Source organism: Schistocerca nitens, chromosome 2, assembly GCF_023898315.1.
Source record: "Schistocerca nitens isolate TAMUIC-IGC-003100 chromosome 2, iqSchNite1.1, whole genome shotgun sequence".
In the NCBI taxonomy this organism is placed as follows: Eukaryota; Metazoa; Arthropoda; class Insecta; order Orthoptera; family Acrididae; genus Schistocerca; species Schistocerca nitens.
In genome coordinates this window covers 522,261,754-522,284,760 of record NC_064615.1, presented here as the reverse complement: position 1 = coordinate 522,284,760, position 23,007 = coordinate 522,261,754, and the positions used below count along the sequence as shown (strand labels likewise).

Here is a 23,007-nt window from a genome sequence, read left to right as displayed (position 1 = left end):
GCACAGAAACAGCTAGAATTATTACAAGAGCAGGCAGCAAAAACAGGATTACAAATTTCATTTCAAAAAACAAAATTTATGACTGACATCAAAGATTCACCTTCTGATCTCAAAATTGGTAATAACTACATCTCTCGAGTAAAAGAATTTAAATATTTAGGTGAATGGATTGCAGAAAATTGTAATGAAAAGAAATCTGTCAGATCAAGAGTCCAGAAAACGGAGACGGCGTTTCAATTAACAAAAATCATTTACAACAAAAAGAGTCTCTCGTGGAACTGCAAAATACGACACTACACAACAGTAATTAAACCCGAAGCTCTCTACGCATCTGAGACACTAAACCTTCAACACAGAACACTAAAAGAGGAATTAGAAGTGAAAGAACGTAAAATAATGAGGAAAATCCTAGGACCAAGAACTAAAGATGGTGTGCATTATCCAAAGCCCAATGCAGAAATATATAAAAATATCTCCAAAATAACAGACACAATGTGCATGAGAAGAATCCAATTCTTGGGGCATTTAGAAAGAATGGACTCAAACAAGTTAACGCACAAAATCCATACATTTTTAAAGAACAAAACTACAAGACCGAACTGGTACAAACAGACAGAAAAAGACCTGAGAGAATTAAGGTCTCCAAATCTACACGATAGAAATGAAATGAGAAAAATCACAAACACACGGGGTTTTGAGGAATAAGAGAGAAAAACTAAACGACACACGTGGTCTACGCAACGAAAGCTAGCCCATTCGTTGTTTATGAAGGAATACTGGGCGAGAAGGAAGGCCAACAAATGTTGATACGCGTGGCCCTAATTGATCCATCCGTGAAGAAGAAGAAGGCTGTTTTATCTTGAGATAAATTCATTTTTAACAGTAATAAAGGCTTTTTCTCCTTCGAGTGTTGTACGCATAGATTTAATTTTCCCCTCAGAAGAGAAGGCCTTAATTGTAGCGTGCGTGGTGTGGCCTGTGTCGAAACTGGTTATTTCGTGTCTAATCTGTTGGATGGATCTACAACGAGGATCGAGTCTGACTACGAGTAGTCAGGGCGTAAACTCCTCCTTCGAAGTTAATTTCAATGCCTAAGGTGAGGGGTCACTATTGTGTTGGAAAAAACGAAGTGACTTTCTTTTCAAAAAACTTTCATACTGAACTAAATTTGTATTCATCCAGGCTGTATGGAATTTGTCGATTACAAAAGTTATTTTATAAATTTTCAGCTCCAATCACTTTCATTTAGCAATATTTATTAGCAAGACGCATTTCGGCAGTACTCTGCCCTCCTAAGGTGCTTTTCTTGCACATTCCTTAGGAGCGTCATGAGATCGATTTCGTGGATGTGACAGTGAGTTTACGTACCAAAAATCGTCCCTGTCCAGAAAGATTTATATATTTTAGTGTGCACCATTATGTGTTTCGTATGTTTGAATAATGTCGGTGATTCTAGAATGAGGTACTGGCGGCAGTGAAGCTGTGAGAACAGTTCCTGAATCGTGCTTGGTTGGCTCACTGGGTAGAGCACTTGCCCACGAAACGCAAAGGTCCCGTGTTCGAGTCTCGGTCCGGCACACAGTTTTAATCTGTCAGGAAGTTTCAATGTCGGTGATGTTTTTATTTACGTCTTTTTGTCGAATACAGCCTTGTATGGGACACAGAGCACAAGAACAAACACCACATCGCTTCACGCTTTCACGTACATTAGTTTCCATTCCAAAGATAGTTATCTGTTAAAACTTGTTTCAATTTCTATGGTAGCGTATAGACTAAGAATACAGACTTTTTTGTATAATCATATTTATGTCGTTACATACATTCCACAGTATGACTATTTACTATTTATTGGTCTGTTCAGTATTATTAAGTCATTTTTTTTCTTTACGAAATAATTTATAAATCAGTTTTTATGGACTTGAACAAAGTTCGTTCCTACATATAATTGTATGCATCTGATGACGGCAGCATGTTGTCGAATCGTGTCGTTCCAATAAACATTCGTAAATGAATGTGGTGTTATTTTATACACACTATTTTTCCATAAACTATAAACCTATGTAGTAGACGAAATGTTGAATACTGTTTAGGAACACAGTTTTACTTCGAAAAGTCTCATGCACCAATCTGTATAACGCGGTGAAAATGCCACAGGTAACACCTGTGAAGCACCAACACTACATAGATGAACTCGCACAAGTAGTAGAAATATTAATACTTCTGGCTATGAGATGATCCCGCACATAGCTGAATGTTAGAATTAGGACACCACGAAATTTCCATTAAAACGACTGGCTAGGTCATATTAACTATTATAATGCTCGTCGTTAATATAACAAATTTCATAACTGTCATAAAATTATAGGCAGTGTACTGTCAGTAAAACATTGCATTGATAAAGAAAGGTAGACTTGAACAACAGCCAGAGGTATAGATCCGCACTATGGCTGTATTTAATGATTTATAGACTGGACCAGTAATTCCAAAGAAGGTAGGCGTTCGCGGATGCGAATATTCCCGTGACACCAGTTTTGTAAGACATGGTTTCAAAGTACTGACGCCAGTTATTTGCAGAACTGGAAGAACCTGTGGAAGCCGAACTCGGAGAAAATCGGTTTGGGTTAGGGAGAAATGTAGGAAAACGCGAGGCAGCAATGACACAACGACTTATCTTAGGAGATAGATTGAAGAAAGGCAAACCTCTATTTATAGCATTTGTAGATTTTTATAAAGCTTTCGACAATGTCGACTGGCATACACACTTCGAAATTCTGAAGGTAGCAGGGATAAAATACAGGGAGCGAAGGGTTACATACAACTTGTAGAGATACAAAACTGTCGAGGGAGGTGGTAGGAAAGCAGTGGTTGACAAGGGAGTGAAAAATTTGAAATTTTTGGTATGGTCTTATGGGACCAAATTGATGAGATCATCGGTCCTTCAGCTCACACGCTATTTAATCTAACTTAAAATAACTTACGCTAAGAACAACACACACACCCATGCCCGAGGGAGGACTCGAACCTCCGACGGGGGGAGCCGCGCGGACAAGACGCCCTAGACGGCTCGGCTACACCGCGCAGTTGACAAGGAAGTGAGATAGGAATATAGCTTATCTATGATGTTGTTCAACCTTTACATTGAACAGGCAGTAGCGGAAACCAAGGAGACATTTGGAAAGTGAATTAAAGCCAACGGAGAAGAAATGAAAACATTGAGGTCTGACGACGAGACTGTAATTCTATAAGAGCAGCAAAGGGCTCGTAAAACTGGAATGGATAACCTCTTGCAAACAGTTTAAAAAAATAAGATAACGACTAAGAAAGTAAAAACAGGCAATGGAATGTTGTAGAATGGAATCAGGCGATGCTGAGGTAATTAGATTAGGTAACGACTTAATGGATGTAGCAGATGAGCTACTTGGGCAGCAGAATAATTGATGATGAAAAAAGTAGGGAGGAAATAAAATGCAGACTGGCAATAGCAAAAAAAGCATTCTTAACAAGACAAACTTGTTAACCCAAAATATAAGTGTTGGGAAATCTTTTCTGGAACATAGAAGATAAACAGTACAGATAAGAAGCGAATATAAACTTTTAAAATGTGGTACTACAGAAGAATATTGAAGACTAAATAGATGGATCGAAGAATTAATGAAGTGATGAATCAAAACGAGGAAAGAAGAAATTTGTGGCCCAACTTGACTAAAAGAAGAAATCGGGTGATAGGACATATCCCGTGGCATCAAGGAATAGTCAGATTGGAGGGAAGAGCGTCTGGTAGATATTTTAGTGCAGGAAGCACGTTTCAAGGAAAGTAAGTTGCAGTAGTTTCATAGAGACGAGGAGGATTGAACAGGATAGACTATCTTGAAGGGATGCATCGTCTTCGGAGTCAAGACTACGACAACAACATTAACAACAACAACACTAGGCCAAACTTGAGAGTCGGCAAGGACAGTATCTCTGCGCGCGTGAACTGATCTTGTTGCAGTCGTAGACAGCGCCATCGTATGTAAGGGTGGACTATCTCGTCTAATTATGTTGGACCCTTTCAATTCAGTACATGGAGATTGTGTCAATTTCGTCACTTTCCAGTGAATTTAACCAATCACTGTCAGGTATCTCTTATTGCAAATTAATTTAAATAGTTGCAATTTGATATTTAACTGACTTTCATCTCTTGCCAAGATTTCAGCTAAGCAACATTAAGCGATTCCTCTCACAAGAAAATTGAGCGTTTTCATCTCTTGCTTCATCTCTAAAGGGGGTTGTGTAAGCCTCCTGCGGCTTGTTAATTAACTCTCTTCTGCAGCCACAGCAGCTTGGGAGACCTTGTAGGCCTTCGACAGAGACTTTAATTAATTTTTAAGTAAATATCAAATGTGAGTAACTCATTTCATTACTCTGACTGGCGCAACTGTCTGATGGACCACTGCTAGAATTCTCTCCGTAATATTTCATTTCATCGCCTTATTGACTGGTGAAGTCGATGAAACCATTATTTTGCTGAAACCAGAAGCGGTCTAAATAGTATCAAACTTCCATAATATACGAAGTAGAGTAAGAAATGGAAATAATTCTTGTTAAAGCGTGGGAACGTATGGGTAGACTCATCTGCACAGCACACCTGCGGAGTCATAAAGACGTGCTGAGGGCCGCCAATTTTTTCCTCCCCACACTCATTTTGCTACTTTATTTCGCCTACACTGTCCCAGGGTGGCGTAGTGGTTAGGGCATCTGCCTAGTGAGTAACAGACCTGGGTTTGAAACCTGGACTTGGTACAAATTTTCATTCATCGCTTCAGTCTGTACATATATCTTACTTCTTAGTCTTAATGTTCTATTTTTTCGTAAATGTCTATTTTACACGTAGAAATGAAATTTTCATGTATTAAATGTAAAAGGTATCATTGTACGAAACAATGTACGAATAAAAAGTCGAAACTGTGATAATACCAACTATCTTATCCTCTGGATAGTAAGTTACAAGTTAAATGGCTGGAAATACGCTGCCGGAAGTAATACATCGTGAAGCACCAATCCGATTCTATCAAACGTTGTGGAAATCATCATCATCTAAAGGGTATTAAATGATTAAACTTTCATTTGAGTCTCAACTGATCTCCATTATCATCATCAGTATGAGATGTGACTTCTGCGGGAACGAACAGAATCTTGTATTCCTTATGGCGGGGAATCCAACAGCCCCTAAATGTCATCGTCAGTCTCTTGTCATGAATGAAACATATGCTGTATCGGTTGATGGAGATTGATGGCTGGAGGCTGGTATGAAAGTATACAATAATTTATCCATTTTACTTGCTGTTGAGCTCCTGACTATGGATTACATTATTTTGAAAAATACAGCAACCAGTCGGTTTTTTACTATTTTATCCACAATTGCGGAACTTTTTTACACTAGCTGCTTTAGGTTTCAAAATATTACCTGCTGGTGGCAAACGAAAAATTTGTGCCGGACAACGATCCGAACCCGGGTTTCCCGCTTGTAGCGAGTGGTCGCTTTGGCCACTTCGGCCATCCGAGCACACTTCCAGGACCAACCCAAACTTCCACATGTCATACTACGACCCTATCTCTCGCAATTTTTACTTCGATTCCCGTCACAGGGTTTCAAGGAGACAAACGAATTCAGCGTTAGTATTAGGATCATGACTTTGCCCGTAGAGGCTTGTAGTTCTTAGACCTATTTTTAACAGTGTTTGAAGAAACAGACGTTGATGACGATCTTGCACCGTACTAAACTTGTGAAATTTATTCATAACTGCCGAATGTTTTTGGCATTAGTTGCATTAAGTACGAAGATATTATTCAGTTGGCGTAACACATTTGAATCTTCATTAAGTACGTCGTTAAAACATTGAGAGCAGTTTGGAAGCTGCAACTGGCCTGTGCAAAATTAATAATTTTGTTTAGCTACTACTCTTCGCGAATTATATATTTACGATATATTATTGGTTAGGTGTTCTTACTTTCTACTGTGCTTGTTGATATTCTGATTTTCGCAGTCACAGATGTGTCACAAAAAGATTTTTACTCGTTTCTTCCACATAAACAGCGCAGTATCCGCCATGTCGTTGACTAACATCTTTGTTAACTTCGGAAACTTTGTGGTCAAAGTTATTTTTCACTTGCGTGCTCTGAAAGTCCTATTTCTAGTTTAAACTTATGTACGACTATAGAGTAAAAAACTGAAATTGTTTAACATGTAAGTAAAATATAGCTTTGACCATAGATATAATTTTCCGATGCAAACGAAGATGCCAGTCAGCAATATGGAGGATACTGCACGTTTTCGTGCAACATACAAATGAGAAAGTGTTTGTTTCACATCTACAAAGGTGAAAATTGGAATAACAACAGGCGGAGTAGAAAGTAGTAGCAGCAGTAGTAGTAGTAGTAGTAGTAGTAGCAGCTTTATTCATCCATAGATCTCTTTTCACAAGGATATAGGACATGTCAAAGTATATACAAGCTTAGACCAATTTAAAATAAACTAATTTGTATACACATACACACAGACTTCTAGTTAGAGACAATCATTAGATATACTCCTGGTATACAATACTTATTTTAAAAATAACTTATTACATGATGTATTGCCACACTGTTCACTCATGTCTCACTGCCAGTCACTGCACACACTATACACACACTGTTTCATAACACTTCACTCACTGCGCACACACACACACACACACACACACACACACACACACACAGGTGATCTCTGGGCCGTTTTCTGTACCGATTTGCTATCCTGAAAACTGAGTCAGCATCTCTTTATAGTGAGTGAGATGTTGAGCTCAGAAAGAGGAAGAGGTGTTAGTATTGTGCTATTCATAGCTTGGGGGTAAGTTTGTCTAGAAAAGGTAAAAAGAAGGAAAGAAACATCGTGTGAAGGTGTTATGTGGAATGTTGGATGTCTTATAATCATTATTGTTATTTATTTGTATAACTTTTCTTAAATAAACCCCTACTCTGTTTTGTCTAAGTAATCCTTCAATGTATAAAATAAATTGCATAACAGGTACCTTTTAGCTGGCTTTTTAAATAAGTGTATTTTTTCCGATTTTTTTAAATCCCATTTTTTAGTTTTTGTAAAGTTCTATTCCTTGGTAGAAAATGCTGTTTTGAATTTTATGTGTATTGTTTCTTGGTAAATGTAAGTTGAGTCTAGCTCTTGTTCCATGGTCATGGACAGAGCTATTTGTGCAGTAATTACCAATGTTATTTTTGATGTGTACAACTGACTGGTAAATGTATTCACACAGAGCAGTTAAAATACGCAGTGTTTTCAACAGATCTTTACAATGTGCTCGACTACTATTTTTGGTTATTATTCGTATGGCTCTTTTCTGGAGTTCGAAAATTGTGTTCATATTTTGTGCATTTGTTCTCCAAAACAGAGTGCCATAGCTAAGAATTGAGTGTACATATGAATAGTATGTAACTAAAAGACACTGCATGTTACACACTGATGATAGGACTCTATGGGCACAACATGCTGATGACATTCTGTTTGCAAGTACCTTTGTGTGTTCACACCACTTCAACTGAGAATCAGTATTCAGTCCTAGAAACTTAGCATTTGTTACAGAGTCTATAGAGGTATCCTCTACATTTAATTTAACATTGTCATTTTCCTTCTTCAAACTGAAATTCATGTCATTGACTTTCTCCATCAAGTTACCTTCTATTCAGAAAGCTGTTGCACTCAGCGACTGTTAGATTGACTTGTAAATTATAGATAGCAGCGATCAGTCGACCTTCTTAAATTTTATTGTGCAGGTCTAGTTTTCGGCAAGCCGAAATCTAGATCTAGTTTTCGGCAAGCCGAAATCTAGATCTACACAGTAAAATTTAAAAAGGATGACTGATCGCTGCAATATATAATTTACAAATTAATTTTCTTTATGTTCAATGTCACTTTATTGCTTATTGACCAATAGTAAAATTCCTTGAGAGCTTCGTTTGCTTTGCTTTCTGTGCAAGGAGTTCTCTTGTTTTCTCAGTGACTATAATATTGCTGTCATCAGCGAAGAGTAGTATTTCACCATGAGTAACACTACTCGGAAAGTCATTTGTGTATATCAGGAATAGTATTGGTCCTAATATTCTACCTTGTGGAACCCCTATAGTAATGTATTTTGGTTCTGAAACTTCCTGGCATATTAAAACTGTGTGCCGGACCGAGACTCGAACTCGGGACCTTTGCCTTTCGCGGGCAAGTGCGCTACCATCTGAGCTACCCAAGCACGACTCACACCCCGTCCTCACAGCTTTACTTCTGCCAGTGCCTCGTCTCCTACCTTCCAAACTTTACAGAAGCTCTCCTGCGAACCTGCAGAACTAGCACCCCTGAAAGGGAGGATATTGCGGAGACATGGCTTAGCCACAACCTGGGGGGTGTTTCCAGAATGAGATTTTCACTCTGCAGCGGAGTGTGCGCTGATATGAAACTTCCTGGCAGATTAAAACTGTGTGCCGGACTGAGACTCGAACTCGGGACCTTTGCCTTTCGCTGGCAAATGCGCTACCATCTGAGCTACCCAAGCATGACTCACGCCCCGTCCTCACAGCTTTATTTCTGCCAGTGCCTCGTCTCCTACCTTCCAAACTTTACAGAAGCTCTCTTGCGAACCTGCAGAACTAGCACCCCTGAAAGAAAGGATATTGCGGAGACATGGCTTAGCCACAGGCTGGAGGATGTTTCCAGAATGAGATTTTCACTCTGCAGCCGAGTGTGCGCTGATATGGTTCTGATAAGTGTTTTACGAAATGTTTAGGTCTATTTGAAGTGTGTGTTATCTCTGCTATTTGTACCCCGTCTGCTAGGTATGATCGAAACCAGTCATTAATTACCCCTCTTATTCCTAATGCTTCTAATTTATTTAATAGAATATTGTGGTCGACTGCATCAAAGGCCTTAGGAAGACCCAAATATTCGCCTGTGACACACTCATCTTTGTCAAAAGCATCAAGTACAACTTTTGTAAATTATACTGTGGCTGACTCCGTATTTTTGCCACTTCGGAAACCAAACTGTTATTCGCTGAAAAGATTGTATTTCTAAGGTAATTCATTAATCTGTCTTTCATAGTTGCTTCTATTATTTTTAAGAATGGTGACAGCAGGGAAATGGGTCGGTAATTTTCTATGTCTTCACCTAACCAGTAACGTATCGTAAATAACAACTCGCGAAATGTAGTTGCTAAAAAAAGGTCTTAATTTTGCACAGGCCAGCAGCAGCATTCAAAGTGCTGACGATGTACTTACATAAGATTCAAATATGTATTACGCAAAATGAAGATGAGTGAAAGCCCGAAATACCCACTGGCGCAAATAAAAGTACATTAAAAGGGGCTGGTTGCTGTATTTATTAAAATAATTAAAATATACGTATTCCCTTTACATCCAAGTCACGATCTATGGTCTTTCTAGAACATGCCAGTTTGTACTATGACAACAGGACTGTACCATTCCAGCCACATAATGGCGAGAGTCAACCTCCCTTCAACAGTTACCAGTCCAGTAGCAATCTGCACCATGATTCTAGTAGTTGTAAAGGTTCGGCCGAGCTGCTCACAACCTTTCACTGGGCAGTCTACGGACACAGTGGTATCGAACCGACCACCAGAAAGAGAATAGAGAGTTATCGCTGAATATCACAGAATGTCCCAGTTGACCCTGGCTCTATATTATGGAAACGTCTGTTGTATGTTTAACAGTCTCAACAATAAACTACGCATCACAGCCCAAGATATCAGTCGAATTTTCACTAGTCTTTTCCCGACGCTTCGTGATGACACTCAGTAAACGCTCCCTGAGTTTACACATTATAAATCATCAGTTCATCAGAGCCAGTCAAAAAATTCTACAATCTTCTCGTGGCATAGGCCCGTTTTCTTGCCACACAGTTGTCCTGGGTCCTTCTTGTCAACACCCGTTCTGCAGTCATTGTACAACGGCCAACTGTCTGCGAATCTGTCGTTGTGATGCTCCCATGTATTTTATGACAATGAACCGACCTTTCTGAAAGTCCGAAAGATAAGTTGCATGCGCCGGTTCTCCCGGCAAGTTGTGTTGCGATCTTCACCTCTAAAGTTCCAATAATGTTAGACAGACCCAGTGATGTGCTCACGTCATTCTCCATCTGTAGAAACGGCTCTTTTCTGTACTGAAAATAAGCTGTCTTTGTAGACAACATATCGAGCATCAGTTCCGTAGTGTTCGGTCAAAGTGTTCGTGTTTGACACTTTCCATTTCGAAATGAAAATTAAAGCACCTACAGTCGTCTCTTTTGCCTGCAATTTATTTGCGCAACCGGTTTCAGTGTTTCATTACACCATCTTCAGGCCCTTGCCCAACGTAAACTGGGAGGAATCCAATCTCGTGTGCAATCATAACAGGAGCCTGTCCTTCTGACAGCCATCAGTTAATAAACGAAGGGGTAGTGTCTTGCAAACCAGAGATCTACGGACATTGGTTATTTAATATTGGCTCTTGTTATGATTGCACACGAGATTGGATTCCTTCCAATTTCGCCGGCCCGAGTGGCCGAGCGGTTCTAGGCGCTACAGTCTGGAGCCGCGCGACCGCTACGGTCGCAGGTTCGAATCCTGCCTCGGGCATGGATGTGTGTGATGTCCTTGGGTTAGTTAGGTTTAAGTAGTTCTAAGTTCTAGGGGACTGATGACCTCAGAAGTTAAGTCCCATATGCTCAGAGCTATTTTGAACCTTCCAATTTACGGTGGTCAAGAGGTCCGAAGCTGATGTAAAGGAACACCGAAACTGGTTGCATAAATAAATCAAACGCAAAAGCGACGGCTTCAGGTGTTAATTTCCATTTCAGACTTGACAGCCGAAGTCCCTGTAACCAGCTAGTACAAGGATAGACAAATATTTCTGTTACATCCGTCAGTTTAAGTGAAAATAGATTTTCTACAAACTTAGTTTCCCAAAAGAAACCAAAACTGTAGGCTCTCTACTAAACGATTAGAAAATTACTTTAGAACAGTATCACTGACCAAGAAATGAAATATGTAATTTTTTTTTACAGTCTGCACTCACATTTGTTACGAAACTACTTGTTACGGACTAGTAGACGCACAAAGACGCAGAGTATTGATCCGTGTTTTAGTCTGGCGCGGTGGACATAGGGGTGAAACACGTACCTTGGCGTCTAGTTTCTCCATCTCCTTGCTGAGGTCCTCAGCGGTTTTCTCCTTTGGAGTTGTCTTCCGGGCCATGTGACCTCTGAACTGCGCCTGGATCTTCGTAGCCGCATTGCAGAGTTCTGGAAACAAGAGAGAACAACTCTGAGCAAGGCGTGTAGTTTAGTGGGCCGACCGCTGCGAGCAGCGCCTTCAGCAGGGTGGTATATGAGTGCTGGCTGCGTACTGCCGCGTCGCAGGGGGCCGTGAAGGCTGCGGAGGAGGCAGTGGGCGTGGCCAAGCACAACCACCGCTCTGCACAGCGGGTGGGGGTTCTTCCTGGCCATTAGTTCTGTAAGCAGCAGCGGCGCGTCACTGGGGACAGCGCTCTGATTATGGGGTGGGTGATCATCCACAGGGGCCAAGAGTCGCGGCTATTATCGCAGCTTTCACACTGAGAAATTTTTTTATGCTCACAAGGACATCTTACTACCTTACACTGTTGTGCGGGCCATAAAGTGAAGCACTCTACTAACATAAATAAATATTACAGAACATAAATATTATTTGTGCCACGACATACTCTAAACAACATGAAACTTTTAAAACATGTGCCGAGCGGTCTCAGGCGCTGCAGTCATGGACTGTGCGGCTGGTCCCGGCGGAGGTTCGAGTCCTCCCTCGGGCATGGGTGTATGTATTTGTATGAATTTAGGTTAAGTAGTGTGTAAGCTTAGGGACTGATGACCTTAGCAGTTAAGTCCCATAAGATTTCACACATTTTTTTAAAACATGTGCATATTTGGCATCAAAACATTACTCCAGATCAGCCAAACTACTCGAATAGCACAACAAAAAATCCGTACAAAGTATCCGAACAGATATGCGAGTATATTGAAGATTTTCTTGCTAGTGGAACCTAGTACGTCGTTCTTCTTAATGTGGAGAAATCGTGAGAAGCGAAGGTACTGTCTGGCGTACCTCATGGTATTATGTGATAGGGACACTGCTGTTTACTATGTACAGGGTGAAATCGTATTCCACCGACAAAATTCCCAAGGATGTTCAGGGATATTACAGAGTATACTGGTACAAGGAATCCGAGCTCACCGGTTTCTCGTTACAGAGCAATTGCATTTCGAAATAGATCCACATTCTACGACTATGCCTTGACGTCAGCTGTTTGCCACACATGAAAATTTGTGTCAGACCGGGATCCGTAACCGGATTTCCCGCTTATCGCAAACAGTCACCTTAGCCACATCGGCTGTACGAGTACGCTTCCAGGACTGTTCTCGGATAGCCGAGGTGGCTAAGGCAAGCGCTCACAGCAAGAGGGAAATCCGGGTTCGAGTCCCGGTCAGACACAAATTTTCACGTGTCGCAAACAACTGACGTCAAGGCATAATCGCAGAAAGCGGATCTATTTCATAATGTTTACCACAGCTGTAATCGTCAGTGACAGTGCCTGTTTCGCCAGGCATGTATGCGTGTCTGAAAAACATTGTATTGTGAAGGCAGAGACGCTGTATAAATACAGACATTGTAACTATCAACAATTGCATTTCATTAGGTTGTCTTTTCACTCACTCATTATTCTTCGAAATCAGAAAAGAATGTCCTCGGTCCATCTAGCATTCGTTTGGCAAACTACGCTATTCTCCATGCATCCGTAATTACGTCTTTTAGTCTGTTCGCTGATCTATTTGTTTTCCTTTCTCTTCTGGTAATCACCAACATTCATCTCTCCATGACACGCTAAGGAATCATCACTTTTTACACGGTTTTTGCATTAAATATCTCACTGCGGTACACCATCATTCCAAAAGGTTTCGAGATTGAATAAAAAATAGAGAGAAGTTTATATGGTGGTTTTTATGCTTTAGGTGCTCTGCTCATTTTCCCCTCACTAGAGTACAGCGCCGACAAGTTCATACAACCATGCGAAACTGACCCTTCATGTGACTTTCTGCACTCTGTCGTTTTGTGGTAGATTCGCATTGATAATACCGAGTCTCTTCACCCGTAATAATTTATTTCGGAAAAGATATGTCCGCTGTTTGCATTTCAGTCAACTCACGAGTCGTTTTCGTTTGAGAGCCGGAGCATGCGGGACCATATTTGTACACACTTTTCTCTTCTTCAAAACGTTCTGGACAACGCCTTGAACACCTGATTTAGAGATGATGCTCTATTGTGATTTGGACACAACAACGTTGACACACTACGGCCGCACGTCCACTACTTAATGCTGCCTACTCTCAATTGACTGATCGAATGTTCACCTGTTGTTTAAAGCAGTTAATTCAAGCAGGCACCGCACTTACTGTGTTGATGTCGCTTTGCGCCAGGAATAAAATCAGATTCGGAACTTTTCTGACGAACGGTGTAAGTCAATACTGACAATATACACTACTCATAAACTTACCTATTTAGACTCAGTGGAAGCTTAATTTTGAAAACTTTCCAAGTTAGGTTTACTCTTTCGTTTCGTTTCGTGTCAGTCAAGCTGTTGTTTTCAACTTCCATAAACATAAAAACTTTTCGACTGGTTCTGTTTAATTGTTAATTGGCACTTTCATATTTGCAACTCGCCCAGTATTCGTACGGGTAGCAGTTAGTATCTACGGCTGGACTACTACTCTGGCGTGCAGGTAATAAACCGTCAAAATACCTACACTAGTTTCTGAGATCAGTCTTCACATATACAGAAAAACGTGGAGGGGGACTTCAATTTAGAAATATGTAAAGAAACATTTCAAGGCTCGATCGCAAAGTATTTTTATCATCGGTTTCAATGCCTTATGCACAATGAACATTACAGCGTTATATATGCTAGCCATGAAATACATATGAAGGGCTTATTTCAATAGTGGTAAAAGTCCATTTTTGTTCATATTGAGATACAGAGCCCTAAGTTAAATGAGCGCTGAAAAATCTGCATTTGAGATACCAGAAATATTCAAGCATATGGCTTCTTGCTAGAGATGAACCTTCCTTTCTGTTTGTTTGGCTCATTAACTTCAGAATCATTATAGACAGAAAAGTGGAGGTAATGGACTTGTACCAATATTGAAATAAGCCCTTCATATATGCATTGCCCTCGTGTATCTTCATAACCGTCTAAAGAGTCAGATGAAGGTATACCGACAGAAACATATTAGTACTGTTATATGTGGTAATCTTGTGTTTTTGTTTTTCTGTTTAAAATACGTTTTGTAATTAAAATCATAAAAAATTTGGTGGAAGAGTTTTGCTAAACAGGCCGAACAGAAGTGAACTCTGTATATCTTTTGCTGTACTTCAATTATTCTCGCCATTCTGCGGCGTCGTTTTTCGTCTGGCTATTGCAAAGTACGACCACGTGTTCCTGTGTTCCCTAACTTCAGATAAGATACTTTTTGAAATGTGTAAGTGGAATTTAGTTGCAGTAAGAAACCTGATAATGTCCCACGATAATAACCACAGCTTTGAATGAATATCTGCATCTTTCTTGTCAGAGGCCGTAAAGAAAGGACTGATGACGAATTGTTCGAAGATAGCACGACCCAACACATTACGTATTCCCTTGTTATTTATTCAATATCGCTTAGCAGAACTACCATGAGATCGAGTTGTGAATAATTTACTTTAATTACTTATATATATTTTTTACATAGGAATTAGGTTGGTAGATCAATTACCTTCGGCTGTTGCTTCACTGGCTTGATTAATATTGTTCCTCAAGCTATTAATAGGCAGTAACCTGATAATTACGTGAATACGTCATTTGCAGCTTTTGACAGTAGTCATTAATATTAGTTATTTACATTTTTTGCTCAGGTTTGGCGTCATTTAACGTTACTCTCGACCTTCACGGAATTGCATAATAATCAGTATTTTTATTTTCGATGACGTACTGGGAAAGTATTCTGAATAGTAATATCTCAGGCGTTTCTCTTGTACTACTGTATAAATTCTAGAGGGAAATGCTTTAAGACACACAAAATGCTTGTCTATGAACAGCACTCATTGTGAATTCCGGTCTTATAAGCAGCACATTTCTTTTCATCAACTTAATTATACATTATTTAAATCTTACGGCAACTGATTTTCAGGCCTGCTTCCAAATTTTTCTTCTACGTTATTCCAGCAGTTACTGAAGCTTATCTGCATCAGTGGTAAACACAAATCTATTAACAAAACGGAAGTGATTCTGATAAGTTCCATGGAAGTATGTTTCTTCTTTGTTTTCCCAGTTTAACGGTATGAAAACTTCTTTTACGGCTCTGATCACTGGTTATTCGAAAGAAGTCCAGAACTGTCATACCTCGTACTATTATATTATTATTTGGTAAATTGTAATTAATTTAATTTATTTATTCTGTTTGGTCCTTCTCAAGTCAAATTTCCAATTTTTTCTGGAATATTGGATTTAAGATAAAACATGTTATTCTTCTCGACAGTTTCTACTAATGTATGACCTCTGTCACTTATTGTTTCTCTGAGACGAATCGTCTGCAATTTTTGTTCTTTCTTTCACATTAAAATAACACTTTGTCATCATGTAATGAGATCTGTTTCATGTATCAGTTTCTATAACTACTTTCTAGTAGATCTATGCTGCTCCTATGGACACTTGTGCTGGTGAACGTAGGAACGAAATGATTCATACGTGTGTGATACTATTCGCGTGTGAGTTCATTTCCAATGATTGGTGTAGGCACTGTATACGATTTTGTTCCACAACGGCAGTTTTTCAGAAAGGAAAGCACACCGCTTCTATCTGAAGAGGCCTCTCTGGAAGCTCCCCATTAGCTGCTAGTTGGCAAATGGCTTGGCAGTCTTCTTAAGCTCTTAAACCCTAGGCTATAAACTTGGGGCACGGGGAACATCAGTCCCTGAAGAATGACAGCGCAGGGTGGAACACCTACACTAAAGACGCGAGTAGATGGGAACCTTTCCCGTTACCAGAAGCACAACATAGCCAGACTTGTAAATTACTATTGCATAATGTTTATTAGCGAATTTGTTTCCCGGATAGAGAAACTGGCACCAGGGAGACTTAGTATAAGCCAAGAGTTAACATTATATGGGACATCTTCAAACAGGAGACAGGACGGGCAGTCAGTGTGCAAGATTCCATAACAACTAAACTAAATGACAATATTATGACTGATAATTCACAAGTTGCAACTGCTTTTAACAATGACTTTTTTAAATATATCAGTAAACATAGAATTAAACTGTTCAGTTGAAGAAGCAAGAGGATACATTAAAATATCATTCCAAAAAACTTTAAGCAACCAGAAGTAGCACCAACATCCTTCAATGAAATTCATAAATACTAAAATTCTAAAAAAACAAAATCTCTTGAGGGGTTGACGGCATTGCAAACAGAGTCCTGAAAAGTAGTTACAGCTTAATTATATCCTTAATGATATAAACAATGCATTACTGGCACAGGGAATTTTTCCAGGCAGGTTAAAATATGCAGTTATTAAATCACTTCATAAGAAAGGGATAAGACTGACTTAAGCAATTATCGTCCAATTTCTTACTGACATATTTTTCCAAAATATTCGAAAAAGTAGTGTACTCTAGAGTACTCACAAGCTTAATTTACTTAGCATATCACAATTTGGATTCCAGAAAGGTTGCTCGACTGAGAATGCTATTTATATTCATTCATCAAATAGTACAGGCCTTAAATAATAATAAATAGCCCTTTGTTATTTTTTGTGAACTTTTCAAATCGTTTGATTGTGTAGATCATGATACTCTCTAAGAAAAATTCAAGTTTTACGCAATTGATCGCTTTGTGCACAGCTGGTTTGAATCATACTTCACGAGAAGAATGAAAAAGGTTGTGCTGAATAATTTAATGCCGTAAAGTTAGTAAATTTTTGTGACTGGAGGAAAAAAATCACTAAGGGGATCCCACAGGGTTCAATTTTGGGCCCGCTCCTATTCCTCATACATGGTGAATGGCCTTCCACTTAAAATCAAACAAGCAAAATTCGTACTTTTTGCAGACGATACTAGTATTACAATAAATCCTTTCAGAGATAAAGCTACAGAAGAGTTGGTAAATGATATTTTCTAAACAATTATTAAGTGGTTCTCTGAAAATGAACTCTCCCTAAACTTTGAAAAAAAAACCACACTTCATTCACTTCTGTACAACAAATAGTCATACGAACGATTGATGTAGCATATGAGCAAGAGTCAGTAAGTAGGGTAGAATGCTCCAAATTTTTGGGTGTACATATTGATGAAAACCTGAACTGCAAGAATCATATTACTGAGCGTCTCAAATAATTAAGTTCAGCGACTTTCGCTCTTTGTATAACTGCTAATCTTGGAAACAAACGTATTAACCTCCTGACATATTTTGCATATTTCCACTTAATAATGTCGTACGGAAAAAAGTTTCTGGGGTAACTCATCATTTAGAAAGAAAGTATTGGATGCACAAAATTGAGCAGTAAGAATAATATGTGTTGTTCACCCACGGATGTCATGTAGGTACCTCTTCGAGGAGCTAGGCATTTTACCTGCGCCGTCGCAATTTCTATATTCGCTAATGAACTTCGTCATTAATAATCCATCACAGTTTGAGAGGAAGAGTGATGTCCGTACGTACAACACTACAGGACAAAATGACCTTATTACCCATTGTTGAAGCTGTCAGTGACTCAGAGACGAGTTCATACGCAGCAACAAAAATTTTTGATTATTTGCCCAATAACATACAATAACATAAAACGTCTGGCAGCAAGTTTTAAATCTAATTTAAAATCATTTCTCCTGGATAACTCCATCAATTCCAGTGAAAAATTACTTCTCAAAAGCTGGTAGTCACTAAAAAAAAGTTGCTGCGTGAGGACTAAAGATAGTAATATGTTAATTAATGTTAACACTTATATATACATTCCAATAAATTGACTCGTTCCAAGTCATTTCGCTAAAAGAATCGTTCAAATGATCTATGGATATGTAACTAACTAACTAACAGATTAACATGCTCCTTGTGCTGGAAATTTACCGTACAATGGACGAACCAACGGCAGTAAGCCACAGAGAAGAAGAGCAAGGGTAGGAAATCAGTTTTTAAGAGAGCTCAGTTCTGACTTCCAGAGGCTTGTTCTGTTGTATAGATGAGAAACAACTCCAACTTTTGAACCATACTGGGATAAAACAGATGTGGCAATCTCCAGCTACATCTACATACATACTACTGAAGGTTCGTGGCGGCGGATAACCTAGTTGCTTCCTTTCCTATGCCACTTCGAAATACACCGAGGGAAAACGACTGTGTATATGCCTCCGTACGAGTCTAGTTTCTATTATCTTATTTTTGTGATCATTACGCAAAAGGTTCGTTGGTGGCAGTAGAATAGTTCTGCAATCACCTTCGAGTGGCGGGCCTCTAAATTTTTTCGTCACTATTCCTCGAAAGAAACGTCGCCTTACGTCCAGGGATTCCCATTTGAGTTCTCAAAGCATCTCCGTAACATTTAGCTATTGATCGAACCTACAGATAACAAATCTAGGAGCCCGTCTCTGAAATGCTTAGACGGTTTCCTTTAATTCGACGTGGTGAGGATTCCAAACAACGAGCAGTACTCAAGAATAGGTCGCACAAGTGTTCTCTACGCGGTCTCCTTTGCAGATGAACCACGTTTTCCAATAATTCTCGCAATAAGCCTAAGTCGATTTTTCGCTTTCCCTACTACATTCCTTACGTTCTCGTTCCCTTTCATATCACTTCGCACCGTAACGGCTAAGTACACTACTGGCCATTAAAATTGCTACACCAAGAAGTAATGCAGATGATAAACGGTTATTCATTGGACAAATATATTATACTAGAACTGACATGTTATTACATTTTCACGCAATTTGGGTGCATAGATCCTGAGAAATCAGTACCCAGAACAACCACCTCTGGCCGTAATAACGGCCTTGATACGCCTGGTCATTAAGTCAAACAGAGTTTGGATGGCGTGTACAGGTACAGCTGCTCGTGCAGCTTCAACACGATACCACAGTTCATCCAGAGTAGTGACTGGCGTATTGTGACGAGCCAGTTGCTCGGCCACCATTGACCAGACGTTTTCAATTGGTGAGAGATCTGGAGAATGTGACGGCCATGGCAGCAGTCGAACATTTTCTGAATCCAGAAAGGCCCGTACAGGACCTGCAACATGCGGTCGTGCATTATCCTGCCGAAATGTAGGGTTCCGCAGGGATCGAATGAAGGGTAGAGAGACGGTCGTAGCACATCTGAAATGCAACGCCCACTGTTCAAAGTGCCTTCAGTGCGAACAAGAGGTGACCGAGACATGTAACCAATGGCACCCCATTCCATCACGCCGGGTGGTACACCAGTATGGCGATGACGAATACACGCTTCCAATGTGCGTTCATCGCGATGTCGCCAAACACGGGAGCGACCATCATGATGCTGTAAACAGAACCTGGATTCATCCGAAAAAATGACGTTTTGCCTTTCGTGCACCCAGGTTCGTCGTTAAGTACACCATCGCAGGCGCTCCTCTCTGTGATGCAGCGTCAAGGGTAACCGCAGCCGTGGTCTCCGAACTGATAGTCTGTGCTGCTGCAAACGTAGACGAACTGTTCGTCTCAGGAATCGAGACGTGGCTGCACGATCCGTTACAGCCATGCGGATAAGATGCCTGTCATCTCGACTGCTAGTGATTCGAGGCCGTTGGGATCCAGCACGGCGTTCCGTATTACCCTCCTGAACCCACCGATTACATATTCTGCTAACAGTCATTGGGTCTCACCCACGCGAGCAGCAATGTCGCGATACGATAAACCGCAATCGCGATAGGCTACAATCCGACCTTTATCAAAGTCGGAAACGTGATGGTACGCATTACTCCTCCTTACACGAGGCATCACAACAACGTTTCACCAGGCAACGCCGGTCAACTGCTGTTTTTGTATGAGAAATCGGTTGGAAACTTACCTCATGTCAGCACGTTGTAGGTGTCGCCACCGATGCCAACCTTGAGTGAATGCTCTGAAAAAAATGGCTCTGAGCACTATGGGACTGAACTTCTGAGGTCATCAGTCCCCTAGAACTTAGAACTACTTAAACCTAACCAACCTAAGGACATCACACACATCCATGCCCGAGGCAGGATTCGAACCTGCGACCGTAGCGGTCGCGTGGCTCCAGACTGTAGCGCCTAGAACCGCTCGGCCACTCCGTCTGGCTGCTCTGAAAAGCTAATCATTTGCATATCACAGGTTCTGCTTCTTGTCGGTTAAATTTCGCGTCTGTAGCACGTCATCTTCCTGGTGTAGCAACTTTAATGGCTAGTAGTATATTTAATCCACGCGACTACGTCAAGTAGCACACTACGAATGTATTATTCAAACACTATCCGCTTGTTTTTCCTTCTCATCTGCATTAACTTATTTTTTTCTGCATTTAGAACGAGCTGTCATTCATCACATCAACTTTAATTGTATCCTCGTCCACTCAATAAAACACGACACCTTCCCGTACTCCGCACCATCATCAGCCAACAGCCGCAGATAGCTTCTCACCCTGTCCATCAGATCATTTATGTATATATATATGATAAGAACGGTCCTATCACACTTGCTTGGAGCCTTCCAGACGACATTCTTGTCTCTGATGAACACTTGTCGAGGACGATGTACTGGGTTTTGTTACTTAAGAAGTCTTCCTGTCACTCACATGTCTGGGAATCTACTCCGTTTGCTCGTATCTTTGTTAACAGTCTGCAGTGAGGCACAGAGTCAAACGTTTTCCGAAAATCTATGGTTGTGGAATATGTCTGTTGCCGTTCATCCATGGTTCACATGATATCATGTAAGAAAAGGCCACGCTGAGTTGCGCACGAGCAATGCTTTCCTAATCGCTGCTGATTTATGGAAAAAAGTTTTCCATCTCAACGAAGTTTAGTATTTTTGGACATTTATTGAACTTTATTTCAACTATTATATTTGAGCTTTCTCCCAGTCGCTCGGGACTTTGGGTTGGGTGAGAGATTCACAACAAATACAACCTAAATATGGAGTAAATGCCGTAGAGTACACTTTGTACAACCGAACTGGCATTCCATACGGACTTCGCGATTTACTTTTTTCAATCCTTTTAGTTGCTTCTCTACGCTAGGGATGGCTATTACTGTGTCCTCCATACGGGAGTCTGTGCGATACTCAAACGATGGTATGCTTCTACGATCATCCTGTGTGAACGATTTCTCGAACGTGAAATTTAAAACTTCAGCTTTCCTTTTGCTGTCTTCTATTGGCACACCATGTTGGTCAGGGAGCGACTGGGTAGAAGCCTTTTACATAAGATCAGAATTTTCGCGGGTTCTCGGACAGAACTTTCGCTAAGGTATTACGCTGGTGGTTGGTTGTGTGCTTCGTGCGTCGGTCTTTTAACAGACGCGCGAATGTTTGCACCTTTTGTCTATCGTCTTATACGCTTCCCCCGTTGGACAGAGTGCAACAGTCTTTGCTTCTTCAGCATTTTCCGGTTTTTGCTGTTAAGTAATGCGTCCTTTATCCACTTATTCGGCAGATAGTTCTCCAGAGCGCAATTTTCAATACGTTTCAACTTTGCCCATAATTCCTCTACGTCCCTCACGGTGGAACTAAATAATGTGCCTTCACTATGTATGTGGGATGCTAACAACTGTTTTCTGCTCTTTCTAGCAAAAATTCTCTCCTAGTCTTCTCGATTGATTTATTAATTTTAGTAATGATCGTAACCATGATCTCTAATCCTGGTCTCTTTACTGACACCTGAGGCGTAGCGCCTCTTCATCGTCCCTATTGAGATAGGAGATCTGTGAACAGGCGTGCACTATGAGTCACGCGCAAGGCAGGTGGCGTCAGTTGGCTCGAGTGTATGTAGTGTCTATGCGGTATGAAAGAGGTCACTAGCGATGGACACTGTATGAACTGCAGTCAATTAACTGCTACTATTATTATGTCTAGTTATGAGAGTGAATGAGGGTGTGAATGTGAAATGCAGTTTTATCTTAAGTTTTTATACTGTACAGTGAAGTAATTGGCCACTTGAGGAACATCCGGGAATGACGTGTGTGTTAGTTATTAGTTCCGGGGAGTTTGTTCTAAAATATTTCGTCAGTTTTGATACTGGGGAAATGAGATTCTGATTTCGGAAAAGTAGTTTTGTTAAGAGGGAATTAATTTTATATTTGTGGGTTTCAAAATTTATTTGTGGTAATTTACTGTTCTGATTCAGCGACGAATTCTGTATATATTCGTGGGATTGAACGGGCTTGCTGCTGCTTTCCGATTGGCTGTGATGTTTCTCTACCAATCATAAATTAGCATATTCGCGCGTTTTTTGAGAACTAGAAGCTTCTTTTATGTAGAGAGAAGAATAGAGTCGGGGCTTGGATCTCACAGTGATCAGACCGACTGTCATGTGCTCCATTGAAAATGATAAAAATTGTGATATTTCGGTACTAAAATGTTTGAGAAGTGCTGTAAGGTGTGGAAGAGAGTTCGACTTAATGCATAAGGTGAAATTCACAAGTTTTGGTGACGTTTAAAATAACTAAATACCGCGTGACGTGTTGTTTACCCGCGAACTTGAAAATTATGTTCCGTGAATCTGATAGCATAGGTCATAATTACTACAGACTGGCTACGGTTATGAATGAGGTGTGCAGGTGAACTTTTCGGACTTTATAAAGCTTAGAGTAAGGCGTGGTAGTAACTGGTGTATGCAGGTTTATCGTAATAGAGTGAAATATTGGGCAGATAAATACTTTCACTTAACTATTCCTTGCACCGACAAAACAACTTT

The 23,007-nt window shown here is 40.3% G+C and overlaps 1 protein-coding gene across 3 annotated transcripts in view; it reads right to left on the bottom strand.

The window, feature by feature from the left end:
* Window positions 1-23,007, bottom strand: part of LOC126236504 (neuromodulin) — a 949,037-nt gene that overhangs the window by 50,121 nt on the left and 875,909 nt on the right. For all 3 annotated transcript variants that reach the window (XM_049945862.1, XM_049945864.1, XM_049945863.1), the window contains one exon: window positions 11,196-11,317. In XM_049945862.1, the coding sequence (XP_049801819.1) occupies window positions 11,196-11,317 (122 nt within the window). The remainder of the gene's footprint in view (window positions 1-11,195; window positions 11,318-23,007) is intronic.